A 17,500-nucleotide genomic window follows, 5' to 3' on the forward strand; every position below is an offset into this window, starting at 1 on the left:
TCTGCTGATCTCTGTGTTCCTGACCAGCTTTAAGAGGGAGAGGATCCTCCCCTCCACACACACACACACACACACACACACACACACACACACACACACACACACACACACACACACACACACACACACACACACACACACTCCAGTTCACATTTCACACACTGCACCGACTGGTACGCCCCCCCGCCCCTCCCTCCTGTTTGTTCTGATTATTTCTGCTCTGTGAAGACGTCCCGCCCGTATGAGACGTCCTGAAGTTCTGTGTTCTCTTTCAAACCTTCGTACGTTCTAACGTTCTTCATCACAGAACCAACGACTCTTCCGTCCGCGTCAGATTTTCACAATTAAAGCTCTCAGACTGCGAGACGCCCCCGTTTTGTTTTTGTTGACTTTCTTTTGTTTTCTATTGGCTGCGTCCCCCGTCATGTGACCTTTCCAACCCCCCCACCACCACCACCACCACCACCACCGGTGTCTCGCTTGTCCAAGGTGTCCCGGGTTCAGGAACCAGAACCACGTGGTCCGGTTCTAACAAAGATCAACTTCTGAAACGTTCTTGCAGCTCCACGATATGACCTACACACACACACACACACACACACACACACACACACACACACACACACACACACACACACACACACACACACACACACACACACACTGTCACTCACTGAGTCACTGACCAGCTGATGCTGATCAGTGTGTGACTCGTACGGACGGCCTGATGTCAGTCTGCAGTAAACACGTCTGCTCCATCACCTACTGCAAATCACCGATACTTACGAAACAGCAGCTCACAAACCGATGAGGTCACCGTGATGTCACCGTGATGTCACCGTGATGTCACAGAGATCCGGGAGGTGGACCTGAAGTTCATCTGCGTTCACGCCGAAAGGCATTTTTCACGGCACCGTCCCCTTGTTGTCGTTGTTTTTGTTGTTGTTGTCGTTGCCGGGCAACCGTCACCAAACAACATCATCATCAGAAGAGACTGTGATCAAGGATGAGAGAGAACCACATCACGGAAGGGGGAGGGGTGAGGGGTGGGGGGGTCACAGCTGTCACATCTGTAAGTTCTCGACAAACGGAGACGGGCCAGAGGGACGTTAAACCGGGGCCCCGCCCTGACACGTCTGAGGGCGGGGCCTCACCCCGACATGTCTGAGGGCGGGGCTTAAACTGCAGCTGGAACATCCAGAAGTCTGTAGTCTCAGGTTAGAGCAGTTTAGGTCGAACAGCTGGTTAGAGTTAGGATCAGGTTAGTTTAGGTTGAACATCTGGTTAGAGTTAGGATCAGGTTAGTTTATATCATAAACTTAGTATAAAATGTGTTTTTTTTAGGACTAGTTAAAGTGTGTAACTGCTGGTGTTGAAGCTGAAAGTGTTTTCATTCTTTCAGCAGAGTTCATCACATCATAACACCCAGCTGTACCCACAGTTCACGTTACAACACATTCCTATGTGTGTGTGTGTGTGTGTGTGTGTGTGTGTGTGTGTGTGTGTGTGTGTGTGTGTGTGTGTGTGTGTGTGTGTGTGTGTTGGAGGAAGTGGGAGTGGAGGAGAGGGGGGGGTGAACGTATGAAACTGAATCCTGTGGGTCACCGTTGGCTCCATAACACCGGTCTCATGTTGACGGTCTGCGTGGAGACACGGGACATGTGTGTCCTGACCTCCCGGTGGCAGAGACACGCTCCGTGTCGTCATGCGTGTTGCACGTTTAAATTCAACAAGTCCGGCAGCAGATAACTGAAAGATTCTGAACTAACCCGGTTAACTGAACCGTGTTCATGGCCCGGTCGTACGAAGCCTCTAATCGGAACAGCTCTCGTACGATGTGGTTGTTTGTGGTTCGGGAGGTTCTGGTTCTGCAGCAGAGAGATGAGATAATGATGGAGAGGAGGAGGTCCGACTGGAAATCCCCTTCAGTCACATTCTGGCCCGACAGTGCAGCTCCATCTCCAGCTGGTCTCACAGGCCCGGTCCGAACATGTCCGTGGGGACAGAACACCAACCTGGACACAGAACATGGACCCAGAACCTGAACCCAGAAGCACGTCTGAGCCCTCGAACCTCCGTCCTCACAAACCTGTCCAACAGCTCGTACTGCTGTGTTTGTGAGGACCCAAACTGAAGCTGCACGCTCTCACACACACACACACACACACACACACACACACACACACACACACACACACACAGACACGCACACAGACACACACGCACGCACAGACACACACACACACACACACACACACACACACACACACACACACACACACAGACACACACACACACACACAGAGATCCATACATCATGTGAACACTATGTGATTGTGTGTGTGGAGCCCAGCCCATGTGATTCTGTTGTCATTGACTGGCTGCTAATGGCTAACAGATGAGCGTGTGTGCGTGTGTGTGTGTCTGTGCGTGTGTGTGTGTGTGTGTGTGTGTGTGTGTGTGTGTGTGTGTGTGTGTGTGTCTGTGTTGGGTGTGGACCTTCTCCCGTCCTTCAGTTTATGATTACTTCAGGGACCTGCAGCCAAATGTTACGCACACATGTAACGTTATGCAACAGCTCAGCAGACCATCTTCATCATCATCATCATCATCATCATCATCATCACCATTATCATCATCACCATCATCTTCATCATCATCATCATAATTATCACCATCATCTTCATCATGTTCACCTTCTTAATCGTCATCATCCCCATCTCCATCATCATCTTCACCTTCATCTTCATCATCTGGACCTGTCTGCACTGCTCAGTGATGATGTCATGGTTACAGGAAGTCAACCACTCCTCAGAGATGACGTCGGACCTTCATCCTGCTGCTCCAGAACTCGGTCTGAGACGGACCCGCCCTCATCACGATGATCAACAGAGACGCAGACAGGAAGGACATCAGCCCCCGTCAAAATAAAAGTTCTGAAATAAATCTAAGACATCAGGAGGTTTTAAACGTTTGTTTTGACAAACCTTCATTTTATTTAACTTCTTTTTTATATTTTACAGGAAGAGAAATCTTCTGCCTGTTTTATTGATCTGACTGAGTGAGCGATCGAGGACGTCCAGGTGAGCGTCTGATCTGTGTGTTGCCTCGTTCTGCCACCGGGGGGCGCTGCTGCTGCAGATAAAGCAGCCGTGTTTCATCTGTTGTCATGTCAGAGAAGAAACAGGCGGAGAGAGACAAACATGAAACGTCTCTAATAAATAAAAAAAACTGTCTTTACTCTCAGTTCCAGTTAAATAGCACAACGGTTCTGGTCCAACAACAACTCTGTTCTACAAATCAGCTGGTCCAGGACCCAGAGTCCCAGGTGATCCAGGTGAGTCCCAGGTGATCCAGGTGAGTCTCAGGTAGTCCAGGTGAGTCCCAGGTGATTCAGGTGAGTCTCAGGTAGTCCAGGTGAGTCTCAGGTGGTCTAAGACCCAGAGTGTCAGGTGGTCCAGGACCCAGAGTCCCAGGTGATCCAGGTGAGTCTCAGGTGGTCCAGGTGAGTCTTCGGTGGTCCAGGTGAGTCTCAGGTGTTGTCGGTGAACACCTGTCCGAGGATGGAGAACCGAGCGCTGAACGGCTGGACGGGGCAGGACTGCAGGGGGGGCGTCTTCTTCTCTCCCGGTTTCAGAGCGATGCTGTCTGATTGGCCGGGGGGAGGGCCTTCCGCCTGCTTGGCGGGGGGCTTTGATTGGCCGCGGGGCTGCGACAGGCGGAGCAGGATGTCCCGGAGCTCCTGGCGGTCCTGGTTGTGGCGGCTGCAGCAGTAGAGCGCCGCCGGGTCCAGAGGATGAGCCTCCGTGTTGAAGATGAAGCCCCCCGCCCCTAAAACACACTGCCCCGCCTCCCCGCCCTCCTCCCACGAGCCGTCCCCCTCCGCTTCCCCGCCGTGCAGGAAGTGGGCGGGGTCAAAGAGCAGGTAGAGGTACTTGACGGTCTCGGCCAGGAAAAAGGACTCCATCCTGTTGTCCAGCTGGTGGTCTCGCAGGTCTTTAACCTGCCGGAGGAAGAAGAGCACAGTGTGTGTGTGTGTGTGTGTGTGTGTGTGTGTGTGTGTGTGTGTGTGTGTGTGTGTGTGTGTGTGTGTGTGTGTGTGTGTGTGAGAGAGAGAGAGAGAGACTCACGCTGGCGTATCCGCAGGGCGTCTTGGCGATCCTTTCGATGGACTCGAGGGCGTCGAGGCCCAGCTGCAGGTAGGTGTGGTCACCTGTGGCCCTGAACAGGTACATGGCGCTCTCGATGAGCTCTGAAACAAACACATGAAGAACGTTTAGACCGCCACCGCGTCACGTAGACCTGCGTCACGTAGACCCGCGTCACATAGACCTGCGTCACGTAGACCCGCGTCACGTGCTCTGATCACGCCTCTGAGCGGCTGGTTGGCGTTTCCAAATGGTCTCACCTGGTCTCGCCTGGTCTCAGAGGGTCTCACCTGGTCTCAGCGGGTCTCACCTGGTCTCAGCGGGTACCCCTCTCTCTTGTCCACCGTGTAGCCCTGAGGGATGCTGTAGAACTCGGGCAGTCCTCCAAACTGTCTCCACACTGAGTAATAGTTCTGGAAGGTTCTGACGGCGCTGTCCAGGTTCCCCATCAGAGACTAAAACACACAGAGGAGTCAGTGTGTGTGTGTGTGTGTGTGTGTGTGTGTGTGTGTGTGTGTGTGTGTGTGTGTGTGTGTGTGTGTGCGTGTGTTTGCGTGTGTGTGTACCTGCAGTCCGGGCCAGAAGGCCTCCAGACTCTGGAAGACCGGCATGGACACGGTTCCTTTGTGCATCTGGACCCAGAGGTACCAGTCGTCGAAGCGGGTGTAGTTCTGGATGGCCCGGTCGAACGCTGAGAGAACAACATGACACGGTGAGGAGGTGCGTTACGCGTCTCCACCTGCCGGGATCTCATCACCTGCATCAGGTGAGCAGTGAAGTCTTCATTCACCCTGGAACATGCCGAGCAGCTCGTCGTCCTGCAGCATCACGGCTCCTTTCACCAGGTACTCGAAGTAGGAGTCCACGCCCGCTCCGATACCGGCGTCCTGGGCCACCCACTTCTTAGACAGCACGTCGATGTGGTTCCCCACCTGGACAGACAGACAGGCGGGCAGACAGACACGTGAGCAGACAGATAGGCGGGCAGACAGACAGGTGAGCAGACAGACAGGTCGACAGTGTGGTTACCAGTCCGATGTCAGACCGGGTCTTCCACAGCGCTCTGAGCGCTCGGCGTGCCGCGTTCTCAAACGCCTCGTCTCCGGTGAGTCGGCTCAGCGTGGCGAACTCCAGGATGAAGGTTCCCACGCCGGCGGTGCAGGTGACGGGCGTCTCGGTGGGACTGACGCCGTGCAGCAGGTTCACCGTTCCGTACGGCATCCCGGTGGGAGTCTGGAACGCTGAAACGTTCCACACGTTCTTTATAACGACGCGGAGAACGTCATGAACAACTTCTAACTGCTCACGACGGCGTCATTAATTCAGTGTCCCCTCCGACAGGAAGTTAACGTACCGGGCAGCAGCTTCCTGGCGGCGTCCTCTGCCATCCTCAGCAGCGGTCCTGAACACGGCCAGCCGGGCTCAAGCTGCATCCCCGCCCTCCCCGCCAGCATGTGGGCCGACAGCAGACCACCCACCACTGTACACACACACACACACACACACACACACACACACACACACACACACACACACACACACACACACACACTCGTGAAGCAGCAGTCTGACCCGGACCCCCCACCGTGACGCTCCCGCCCTCCTCGGTACCTCTGATGTTGGTTTCGAACACGGACGCGTTGACGTCGATGTCGAAGTCCACGGTGTCCTGCAGGAGCGACGCCACCCGCTGGAACTCCGTCTGGTTCCCCAGAACCTTCAGGAGAAGTTAAATTGTGACGTCAGCAGAGAAGCGGGCCGAACCGGGCCGAACCGGGCCGTCCGCTGCCGGACCGAGCTTCGGTCACGACTCGTTTCCTCTGATCACATTTCTGCTTTAACAGTTAAAATCTCACCAGCAGTGTGTCGAGGGCGTCGATCAGCGTCAGCGAGAAGCTACGAGACACAAAACACCCATTTTATTGTTCGATTTTATTGTCGTAGAATTTCTCGTTAGGTTTTATTTTATTGTCGTTAGATTTTATTTTCTTGTCGGTACATTTTACTGTCCGATTTTATTGTCGCATATTTTCTTTCGTACAGTCGGAAACGAGTCGGACTGAATCTTAGACATGAAAACGTTCAGCGTTAATTCTGACGACGGGACGGGATCACAAAGTCACAACAATTATAAAATTAAAGGTCCGCTGAGACCCCAGCTAACCAACCGGCCATCATCGTTTAAATTATGTCGTGTAAAGTTTGAGAAGCTGTGACTGCATTCCCCAATAAAAGAACTCGAGGAGTAACCGCGGACCTAAAATCTACTTTACCTGCCCCAGGTGTCCTGTCCGTCACAGGTGAGTGGGCGGAGCTCGTCGTAGGGGAAGGCGTTGTCAAGGTAACTGTTGTAGGCGTGGTAGAACATGGACTTGATGCGCTGTCTGAGACAGGAAGCAGGTTACAGTTCAGTTAGACATGAATATGTTTTTAATGTTTTATAGATCAAAGATGAACCAGTTCACGGAAAAATAATCAATACCAGAAGATCGATAATCAGTCGTAGATAATCAATAACAGATAATCAATAACAGATAATCAAGTTTCAGCCCTGCTGCAGGTAAACTTGGTCTTCTTCCAAAAGCCACCTGAAAACTTCACACTTTAACTTGATGTTGAATCAAAAGACGATTCATTTTATTTTCATTTAATGATGAAGATGCTCCACACAGGAGAACCCTGAAGGTCTCTGGGTTCCACCTGCAGCAGGTGTTCTGCTGGTTCTGTTCAGCGGGTTTGGTTCTTTGGCTCGAACAGTTTCAGACACGACACACTGAGCTGAGGGGATTCATGACTCGGCCTGACCCGGAGGTGTTTTACCTGACAGCTGCCATCTCCTCCTCCGAGAACTGAAGAGCCGCCGCGCCGAGCACCACGCAGAGCAGCAGCGACGCGCACACGGGGGCGCGCATGGAGACAGACGGACAGAGACGCAGGCCGAGACACGGAGACGGAGACCGACAGACCGGGAGACAGGAGGGACAATGAAAGTGTGAAAGAGGAGAATCCGGAGCTCCGGCGGTTCTCTGTTGTTGTTGTCCCGCTGTGAGGAAGCAGGAAGTGAACGATCCACGCATGCGTCGACCGGTGCGCTGACGAGGATTTTTCATGTAGGACCTGATTGGATATGGCGGGTCTGCGCAGTGACGTCACCGCGCCCCTTTTTTTTTTTTCCCCAGCTGATTGGTTTGTTTAAACGTAACAAACGAAATTGAGGAAACTAATATTAATAATAAATATTTATTTATGATAAATCATATTATTTATAATATTTTGTATAATAAATAATTAACTGAGCTGTAATATTTCTGAAATGCAAATCAGTAGCAACAACAGAAAATAAATGAATATAGAAAGAACAACAATAATATAATGAAATAAAATAAAGATACTAAAGAGGTCAGAGATGAGGCTTGTTTAGTTTTTACTCATTTTAAAAGGAAATTATATTTCACTATTCAATTTGTAACATTTATTTCAACTAATCCAGTCATATAGCTGCGAATCACCAGTTGCACTGTCGTTCAGCCGTGGTGTAGATGTATTTCATCCCGATATAAAACGATCAAATAACAAAAAGAAAATGAAAACTGATATGCGGGCTTGCAGTTTTAATTTTTCCCCTAATCTCGAGCACTCATCCGTGAACTGTAACCTTGCTCGCCCTCCATGAACCATGTGTGATACCTGAGCAGGGCTCGAACCCGTGTCATCATGAGGTCGTTTCCCCGCTGAGATAATCAATAACGTGAATGGTGATCAGTGTGACGCAGTAGAGAGATTTTATGTTGATATATTTGGTATTTAATAATCATGTGTGGTGTTGTTGCAGACTGAACACCACGTTAAAAAAAAAAAAAACACCAGAAAACACACAGGACTGGCTCGCGTTTCATGTCTCCGAGGGTACCTGAAGTTAACGTGGTGGCACGTCACGTTGGTTTGCCGTTACCATGGATACGGCGGAGCGCAACACTTATTTAGCAAACCTCGGATTAACCGCGCAAACAGCAGATTCTGCCGACAGACGCCGTAAATCGGAGGTGAGTCCGACTTCCTGTTGTCCAGAGGAACGATTAAACTCTTTCCGTTAGACTACCGACTCGTTTACCGGCGCCGGTGACCGTTTGTTAACGTGCCGTCAGTTAATCGTTAACGGCGCTACCTGGTTTCACCTGGAGGAGTCACCGAAGCTGGTTTATCCCCCTTCAACACACACCGACTGAAACTTCAGATAACTTTAAATAACCAAAGATTACTTTAACTTCAGATTACTTTAAATAACCTCAGATAACTTTAAATAACCTCAGATAACTTTAAATAACCTCAGATAACTTCAACTTCAGATAACTTTAAATAACCTCAGATAACTTTAACTTCAGATAACTTTAAATAACCTCAGATAACTTTAACTTCAGATAACTTTAAATAACCTCAGATAACTTTAACTTCAGATAACTTTAAATAACCTCAGATAACTTTAAATAACCTCAGATAACTTTAAATAACCAAAGATTACTTTAACTTCAGATTACTTTAAATAACCTCAGATAACTTTAAATAACCTCAGATAACTTTAAATAACCTCAGATAACTTCAACTTCAGATAACTTTAAATAACCTCAGATAACTTTAAATAACCTCAGATAACTTCAACTTCAGATAACTTTAAATAACCTCAGATAACTTCAACTTCAGATAACTTTAAATAACCTCAGATAACTTTAAATAACCTCAGATAACTTCAACTTCAGATTACTTTAAATAACCTCAGATAACTTTAATTTAAGATAACTTTAAATAACCTCAGATAACTTTAAATAACCTCAGATAACTTTAATTTAAGATAACTTTAAATAACCTCAGATAACTTTAAATAACCTCAGATAACTTTAAATTACTTCAGATAACTTTAAATAACCTCAGATAACTTTAAATAACCTCAGATAACTTTAAATAACCTCAGATAACTTTAAATTACTTCAGATAACTTTAAATAACCTCAGATAACTTTAAATAACCTCAGATAACTTTAAATAACCTCAGATAACTTTAAATTACTTCAGATAACTTTAAATAACCTCAGATAACTTTAAATAACCTCAGATAGCTTTAAATTACTTCAGATAAATTTAAATAACCTCAGATAACTTTAACTTCAGATAACTTTAAATAACCTCAGATAACTTTAATTTAAGATAACTTTAAATAACCTCAGATAACTTTAAATAACCTCAGATAACTTTAACTTCAGATAACGTGCGATAACGTTTGAGCTTTAATTTTGTTCACATCCACAGATGGAGACTGTACTAGAGTCAGGCAGGGAGGAAGAGGAGAAGCAGGACATCACAGATCTGACGAAGCTGGAGAAGCAGGACATCACAGATCTGACGAAGCTGGAGAAGAATGTCTCTCAGTTACATGTTTCAGGTCCTCAGGAGGAGCTGTAAGTGTCAGCGCACACACACACACACACACACACACACACACACACACACACACACACACACACACACACACACACACACACACACACACACACACCATTCGTCCTCTACGGTTCATAATATCATTAGAAGATTCAGAGAATCTGGAGAAATCTCTGAACACAAGGGACAAGGCTGAAAACCAATATTAGATGGTGGTGATCTTTGGGCCCTCAGGCAGCACTGCATTTAAAAAAAACAGACACTATTCTGTCAGTGGAAATCACTGCATGGGCTCAGGAACACTTCTGAAAACCATTGTCTGTGAACACAGTTCATCGCTGCGTCCCCAAAGGCAGGTTAAAAACTCTGCAAAGAAGAAACCAGATATGAACATGATCTAGAAACACCAACGCCTTGGACGCTGCATCCTCCAGGTTAAAGAGGAGAGGGACCATCCAGCTTCGTATCGGCGCTCAGTTAAAAAGCCAGCATCTGTGACGGTACAGGGATGTATTAGTGTACATGGCCATTGGTAGCTTTTGCATCTGAGATGACTTCCATGTGATTCCTACCACCTGCTTCCTGTTCTCTTCCTGTTGATGACGTATTGATCTGTGATGCGTTCAGGGCCCCCTCAGACATCTAAAACGCCTTCTCCTGTCCTCGTCCAGCCCGCTGTCCTACAGGACCAACTGTCCCGACGAGGAGCGGCTGTTGGACATCGCAGACAGCTTCCAGCGTCGCTACTTACATCTGTATCCTGAACGCAAACCGCTGCTGCTCTGCACCGCCAACGAGTGTGGCGTTCAGGTACCGCTGACACCCGCTGTCCATGTCCAGGTGACTCTGTCCCCTGTCCCATGTCCACCGTGAAGAAAAGGAACGTCTGTCTCTGTGTTGTCTCACACCAGAAGTTTGTGTCCACGAGTATCCGTCCCACCCTGACGGGACACCCGGAGCTCTTCACCTGGCAGGGCTGCGCCGCCTTCGTGGCTGACTTCCTGTCCCTGGAGCCTCTGGAGCCGCCGGTGGACCTGGTCAGAACCAGAACATCAATGTGTCTCATTGGGACGGTTACAAACAGACTTCCTGTTCGAAATCACCCTGATGACGTCACTGCGATGTCATCAGGGTGATTTTGTCAGGCAGCACAGAGCGACAGAAGACTTCTCTCTCTCTCTGTTAGGCCCCTCCCCTCAGTGTGTGTGTGTGTGTGTGTGTGTGTGTGTGTGTGTGTGTGTGTGTGTGTGTGTGTGTGTGTGTGTGTGTGTGTGTGTGCAGCCCAGGTACCTGAGGTCATCCTCCTGGGTGCTGCAGACTCAGAGAGCGTCCTGCTTTGAAGCATCCTCTCTGCTGTGCAGCCTGCTGCTGGGTGTCGGCTACGACTCGTACTGCGTCTGCGGCTACGCTGTCAAAGAGCTGTGCCTGCTGGACCGGAGCCTGGAAGACTGCCCCCTGGTGGACCGGAGCCTGGAGGACCGCCCCCTGCTGGACATCCAGGGCAAGGTCAGTGCTGCTGCTCAGAGGGTCAATGTGTACAGGTGTGTACATCCTGTGTGTGTGTGCGTGCGCGCGCAGTGTGGGTTCTCAGAGCAAACATCTTTTACATCATTTATAAACATCTATAAACATTTATAAACATTTATAAACATTTATAAACATTTATAAACATCTATAAACATATATTAACATCTACAAACATCTATAAACATTTATGAACATCTGCAAACATCTATAAACAACTCTTCATCCTCACACCTGACTCTTCCTCTTCGTCCTCTGAGCAGCAGAGTGAGCGCCAGCGGCCGGCCGACCCGCTCCGGGGTCTTCGGGTTTACTGCTGGGTTCTGGTTCTGTCGGGGAGTCGCAGCATCGAGGAGAACTTCTTCCTCGACCCTCTGAGCGGGAACATCTTCCCCACCGGCAGCCAGCTGTTCCTGGGCATCGAGAGCGTGTGGAACAACCTCAACTGCTACGTCAACCTGCAGGACTGCAGCAGCTGCTGCACTGTGAGTGTCCCCGTGGAGACGGAGACAACATGGACACGCGTCTCCGTCTGTCTCGCGTACAGAGACAACATGGACATATGCACGTGGACACGTCCTTGTTGTCATGTAACTGTACAGAACGTGTAGATTCCGTGTGTCTGTGCAGGACGTGGCGTTTGACGTGCAGGACATCCTCCGGTGGGAGCCGGTCCTTCACGGTTCCACCAGCAGGAGGCAGCTGATCCAGGAGGTCCTGCAGAGGAAGATGATGGGCAGAGAGCAGGCTGACGAAGAGGTCTGCAGCCTGTTGTACGTTACATGTGTTGTATGTTACATGTGTTCGGCTGATGTTTCAGGATTGCTTCTGAGGTCACATGACTCATTGTCGTTGTGCTGACTCAGCAGAATGTAGCGATTGACAAGTGTCATGTGATCAGACACTGTGGACGTCCTGACTGACAGTTTACAGGAAGTGATGTCACGTGGTGTGTTTGTAGGAGGCGGCGCCCCAAATGTTCCAGATGCCCCAGTCCTGGCTGAGTGACATCACCATCTCAGAAACACGTGAGAGCCGTAGGACACTGTCACCGAGAGGACACCGAGTCCTGAGAGGACACTGAGTCCTGTGTGTCCCTCAGACCTGCAGAACCGCTGGCCCGGAGGGACGAAGGTGATTAACTACAGACAGGTGAAGCTGGAGAGGTTTACAGGGAGGACAGACGGTCTGATCACACGGAGGACAACGTACAGAGACCTGGACTGTGAGAGACACAGACACACACACACACACACACACACACACACACACACACACACACACACACACACACACACACACAGTAACTCTTACATCTGCTCTATGAGAGTGTGTGTGTGTGTGTGTGTGTGTGTGTGTGTGTGTGTGTGTGGTACTGAGGTTGCCATGGTGACAGAGTGGTATCAGCACAGAGTGGACCACCTGGAGCAGAGACATTTCAACATGGTGGACGACGTCACCAGCGAGTGCTTCACACCTGGAAGACGATTCCATCTGTTGTGTGAGTCTATCTGTCCTCCTGAGACAGACGGACAGTGTGTCCAACAGTGTGTCCACCTGAGACAGAGGCTGAGTGCTGTGTTCAGTCCACAGGTGGACAGGTACGGAGCGGCAGGTGGGCTTCAGCAGCGCTCGTCTCGACCACCTGGCGAAGAGACATCTGTCAGCAGATGAGATGACTGAGACCTTTGAAGGACGCAACGACTTCCTGTCCTCACGACACGTCTTCTTCAGCCAGAACGCCGACGAGCAGAGCCACGCCCATACGAAGCTGGAGCAGCTACCTGTGCAGGTGAAACACCAGAGGTCAGAGGTCGCACAGGTCACATCCAGTCCGACAGTTTCATTCGTGAAACGACGAGCTGAGGCGGTAGGAGGCGGAGTCAGCCGCAGGTGTATCTGCTCCACATGATGTTGACGTACACGTGTGTGTTTGTGCACACAGAAGGTGGTGGAGCGTTTCCATAGAAACCATTTGATAGCAGCCAGTGATGACGTGGCCCAGCGGGTGTTCCTGCCCCCTCAGAGGCTGATCCAGGTGATGTCTCACCTGGAGGAACATCACCTGGTCCCCTCAACACACATCTTCAGCAAACCGCACAACTCCACCGAGCTGCAGAGGGAGGAGCTGTTCACCCCCCAAATGGTCCACAGCTTCCAGGTACACATACACACACAACATACACTACACAATACAACACACACAATACACATTTCACGACATACACTACACACAATACACAACATACACACACAATACACGACACACAACATACACAACATAATACAACACAACATGCACGAAACACTACAACATACTACACACAATACGTTTGTGTGTGTCTGTGTTATATGTGTGTTGTGTGTATTATGTGTGTGTCTGTGTGTAATGTGAGTGTTGTGTGTATCGTGTGTCTGTGTGTAATGTGTATTATTTGTGTAATATGCGTGTGTATTTGTGTGTTATGTGTGTGTCTGTGTGTGTGTGTGTGTCCAGGTGGAGCCGTGTCAGCAGCCTCTCCACACACACACACACACACACACACACACACACACACACACACACACACACACACACACACACACACACACACACACACACACACACACACACACACACACACACTGTATAGGCTGCTGGTGTGTAATGTCTATTATGTATGTGTATGTAATGTGTATTATGTGTGTATCTCTTTGTATGTATCTGTATGTAATGTGTATTATGTGTGTATCTCTGTGTATTATGTGTGTGTATCTGTATGTAATGTGTATTATGTGTGTATCTCTGTGTGTGTCCAGGTGCAGCCGGGTCAGCAGCCTCTCCCCACACACACACTGTATAAGCTGCTGGTGTCTCTGATGGAGGATGAAGAGGAGGTGATTCGACAGATCGGCCAGTCCATGAAAGAGGTAACCACGGCAACCACCTTCTCCTGCATCCGAGTTCAAAAGGTCACATCTCACCTTTATCAAAGCAAATTAACACGACAGGTCACATGACCATCGACCAATCGCTGCACGTCCAAGTTTACTTTGTCATACAGCACCAAGTGAAGCTATTTGACCTCTGACCTCTGAGCAGATGAAAGACATCGTGGTCTGCAGAGAGCAGGAGAAGGAGGCGGAGCTTCAGACAGCAGGAGACCACAGCCTGAGACAGGAAACAGTGAGACACACACACACACACACACACACACACACACACACACACACACACACACACACACACACACACACACACACACACACACACACACACACCATATCTACAGCCCTGAAAGGTTCAGAGCAGGACCTGAGATAACGGTTCTGTGGTGACCCGTGTGTCTGCTGCAGGAGTATCTGATTGCAGAGGAAGAGGAGTGGCTGCAGGTGAAGGACGAAGACGTTCTGGCCCCCCTGCTGATCCGATTGGGCTGCACAGACCCTCTGAGTCCTGAGGAGGCCCGGCGGCTCCACCAGAACTGTCTGTCTGAGTTCAGAGAGCGACTGGTGCTGGAAGCCAACCTGATCCAGGAGCGCTGCGAGCAGGTCCTCCATCCATCCACCTGTCACTCATCATGAACACAGCAGAACCCGTAGAACCTCACTGTGTCTGTGTGTGTGTGTGTGTGTGTGTGTGTGTGTGTGTGTGTGTGTGTGTGTGTGTGTGTGTGTGTGTGTGTGTGTGTGTGTGTGTGTGTGTGTGTGTGTGTGTGTGTGTGTGTGTGCAGGAGGCACTGGAGTTGCAGGTCAAACAGCAGTGGTACCAGGAGAACCAGATCCAACTGACCCCACAGCAGCAGCAAGAGTACCAAAAGTTCTGCTCAGAGAAAACCCTCCGAGTGCATGTGGCCCAGAAACGACTCAGCAGGTACACACACACACACACACACACACACACTAAAGCATTCCTTTAACGATGATAACAGAGTGTGTTTGTTTCAGTCAGCAGGAAACAGTTGCTCAGAGATACTCAGCTCTGGAGGAGAAGCTGCGACAACACCCTAAACTCTCCCCTCACCTGCACTGAGACCAACACCTGTCGCTGTCACTCACTCACACACACACACACACACACACACACACACACACACACACACACACACACACACACACACACACACACCTGGACAGCTCCTCCTGTTGTGTCACACTGTTCCTCCACATCAGCCGACCACATGCTTCATCTGTCATGAAATAAAGAGCTTCTGATCATTTTTTTTGTTCATATGATACGTACAATGTTATTCCATATATAAAGAAAATGTCCAATAAGTTAGATATTAATGCACCAAAGTATCAATAAGTTAGATATTAAGTATCGATAAGTTAGATATTAAGTATCGATATGTTAGATTATTAAGTATCGATAAGTTAGATATTAAGTATCGATAAGTTAGATATTAAGTATCGATATGTTAGATTATTAAGTATCAATAAGTTAGATATTAAGTATCGGGGGGGGGGGGGGGGGGGGGGGGGGGGGGGGGGGGGGGGGGGGGGGGGGGGGGGGGGGGGGGGGGGGGGGGGGGGGGGGGGGGGGGGGGGGGGGGGGGGGGGGGGGGGGGGGGGGGGGGGGGGGGGGGGGGGGGGGGGGGGGGGGGGGGGGGGGGGGGGGGGGGGGGGGGGGGGGGGGGGGGGGGGGGGGGGGGGGGGGGGGGGGGGGGGGGGGGGGGGGGGGGGGGGGGGGGGGGGGGGGGGGGGGGGGGGGGGGGGGGGGGGGGGGGGGGATAAGTTAGATATTAAGTATCGATAAGTTAGATATTAAGTATCGATATGTTAGATTATTAAGTATCGATAAATTAGATATTAAGTATCGATAAGTTAGATATTAAGTATCGATAAGTTAGATATTAAGTATCGATAAATTAGATATTAAGTATCGATAAGTTAGATATTAAGTATCGATAAGTTAGATATTAAGTATCGATCAATTAGATATTAAGTATTGATCAATTGGACCAATCACTCTTCTAACGGTTCACTGTGACACCGAACAGCTGACTTTGCGGCCGCGCATGCGCTCTCCATTCAACACAGAGCCAGCAGCCGTCGCAGCTACAGAGGTAAACCAGCCTCCATGTTTTTATCTCCGTATTTAAGCTCATTCTCGCAGCTGGACACCGGACACCGTGTCCTCGGACACCGGGTCTTCGGACGTCCGTCCGTCCACCGCTGCTCGGCGGCCCCTCAGGCAGCCTTTTCCAGCCTGCAGCTGTCAGTCTTTACGCGAAGCTTGTTCGGCTAACAGTTAGCTCTGTTCGCTGCTGTGTTTACGGTCAGTGGAGGTACTCCCGTTGAGTTCCCGGGCTTCAGGAGCACCTTCAATCACGTGATGGTCTCCCGCCAGGTGTGGCTTAGTTTGTGAACGTGCCGTTTCAACGCTCGGTCGCGTGCCGCTGCTATTTGAAGCTAACGCAGATAGCATTAGCACGTTAGCCACTGTCAAATATCTGTGCAGCTCGCGAGGTGCGGGACGTTCTGTTGACTGACAGCGGAGTCGCCCAATCAAAGCTGCGAATGGAGGTCCTCCGCGCCGTGCGGGCCAATCAGCTTCTGTGTTACTCTGGAACCTGAGAAAACGACCCGAGCGGTTTAATTCTTCCTGCACACGCTGCTGGAGTTTCTCACGAGCTCACAATTCCCACTGCACGTGTCAAAAGTTGCAAACTACGCTCAAAAGTTAGGCTGCAACCGACACGCTCGCGCTGTCACGTATGCCGTCATCACGTACGGTGACGTACGGCAGCTGTCACCTCTGCGTGCTCGTATTTCAAACGTCTGCCCCACGTGCTCAGCGGCTCCTGTCCCGGGTGGGAAACGGTCACCGATGCCCGCGTCGGCGCGCCGATATTAATCAATTAAAAACATTCAGTACATAAATGAAAGAAGATCATTTAACACGATGCGCGCGCTCCCATTTAAATGCAGGTGGTGTTCACCACCATCATCATCATCATCATCATCACCACCAGTCCAAACGATCAACAGCTGTTTTTAGAAATGTTTATAGTTGTTTATAGATGTTCATAAATGTTTATAGTTGTTTATAGATGTTCATAAATGTTTATAGTTGTTTATAGATGTTTAGAAATGTTTATAAAAGGTCCTGTACCGGCAAAGGACAAGTGTGAGTGTATGTTAGACTGTGTGTGTGTGTGTGTGTGTGTGTGTATGTATGAGTGTGTGTGTATGAGTGTGTGTGTGTGTGTGTGTTTTACAGGGTGTGTGTTGCAGTCAGCTGGTCTCTGTGTTAGTGAGTGTTAGTGTGTTAATGTGTGTGTGTGTGTGTGTGTGTGTGTGTGTGTGTGTGTGTGTGTGTGTGTGTGTGTGTGTGTGTGTGTGTGTGTGTGTGTGTGTGTGTGTTGCAGATGAAGACTCCTCCTGACAGGTCAGGAATCACCTTTGAGGTCG

At 49.7% G+C, this 17,500-nt stretch overlaps 4 protein-coding genes across 4 annotated transcripts in view; 2 read left to right on the top strand and 2 right to left on the bottom strand.

Annotated features, from left to right (window-relative positions):
- LOC138631560 (GLIPR1-like protein 1) overlaps positions 1-107 on the bottom strand; it is a 7,564-nt gene extending 7,457 nt beyond the window's left edge. The window contains exon 1 of the mRNA XM_069716595.1: positions 1-107. This exon is cut by the window's left edge and continues 499 nt beyond it. The gene's annotated coding sequence lies outside the window, so the exon portion shown is untranslated.
- Positions 108-2,927: 2,820 nt separating this feature from the next.
- edem2 (ER degradation enhancer, mannosidase alpha-like 2) lies at positions 2,928-7,225 on the bottom strand. The gene is made up of 11 exons (XM_069716583.1): positions 6,969-7,225; positions 6,422-6,532; positions 6,005-6,044; positions 5,760-5,865; positions 5,503-5,628; positions 5,178-5,389; positions 4,939-5,080; positions 4,715-4,839; positions 4,459-4,603; positions 4,131-4,252; positions 2,928-4,003 (listed from the first exon to the last, which is right to left on the bottom strand). Exons 1-11 carry the CDS (start codon positions 7,223-7,225, stop codon positions 3,533-3,535), a joined length of 1,857 nt encoding a protein of 618 aa, XP_069572684.1. The 3' UTR covers positions 2,928-3,532.
- Positions 7,226-8,101: 876 nt separating this feature from the next.
- On the top strand, positions 8,102-15,303 carry ccdc135 (coiled-coil domain containing 135). Its single transcript, XM_069716622.1, has 17 exons — positions 8,102-8,191; positions 9,449-9,597; positions 10,252-10,390; positions 10,492-10,617; positions 10,862-11,086; positions 11,368-11,589; positions 11,735-11,863; positions 12,066-12,132; positions 12,207-12,329; positions 12,474-12,605; positions 12,691-12,896; positions 13,050-13,265; positions 13,904-14,014; positions 14,187-14,270; positions 14,441-14,635; positions 14,818-14,957; positions 15,032-15,303. The coding sequence occupies exons 1-17, from the start codon at positions 8,102-8,104 to the stop codon at positions 15,114-15,116; spliced, it is 2,439 nt and encodes an 812-aa protein (XP_069572723.1). The 3' UTR covers positions 15,117-15,303.
- A 912-nt stretch (positions 15,304-16,215) lies between these two features.
- The window catches only part of LOC138631573 (PHD finger protein 20-like), an 8,119-nt gene continuing 6,834 nt past the window's right edge, over positions 16,216-17,500 (top strand). Inside the window, exons 1-2 of the mRNA XM_069716611.1 lie at positions 16,216-16,436; positions 17,458-17,500. The exon at positions 17,458-17,500 is cut by the window's right edge and continues 37 nt beyond it. Of these exons, the coding sequence (XP_069572712.1) occupies positions 16,422-16,436; positions 17,458-17,500 (58 nt within the window). The 5' untranslated portion in view covers positions 16,216-16,421. The remainder of the gene's footprint in view (positions 16,437-17,457) is intronic.

This window comes from Brachyistius frenatus, unplaced genomic scaffold, assembly GCF_029030835.1.
Source record: "Brachyistius frenatus isolate BFR_SWC_R1_liver_20210118 unplaced genomic scaffold, ASM2903083v1 Contig_159, whole genome shotgun sequence".
NCBI classification, from domain to species: domain Eukaryota; kingdom Metazoa; phylum Chordata; class Actinopteri; family Embiotocidae; genus Brachyistius; species Brachyistius frenatus.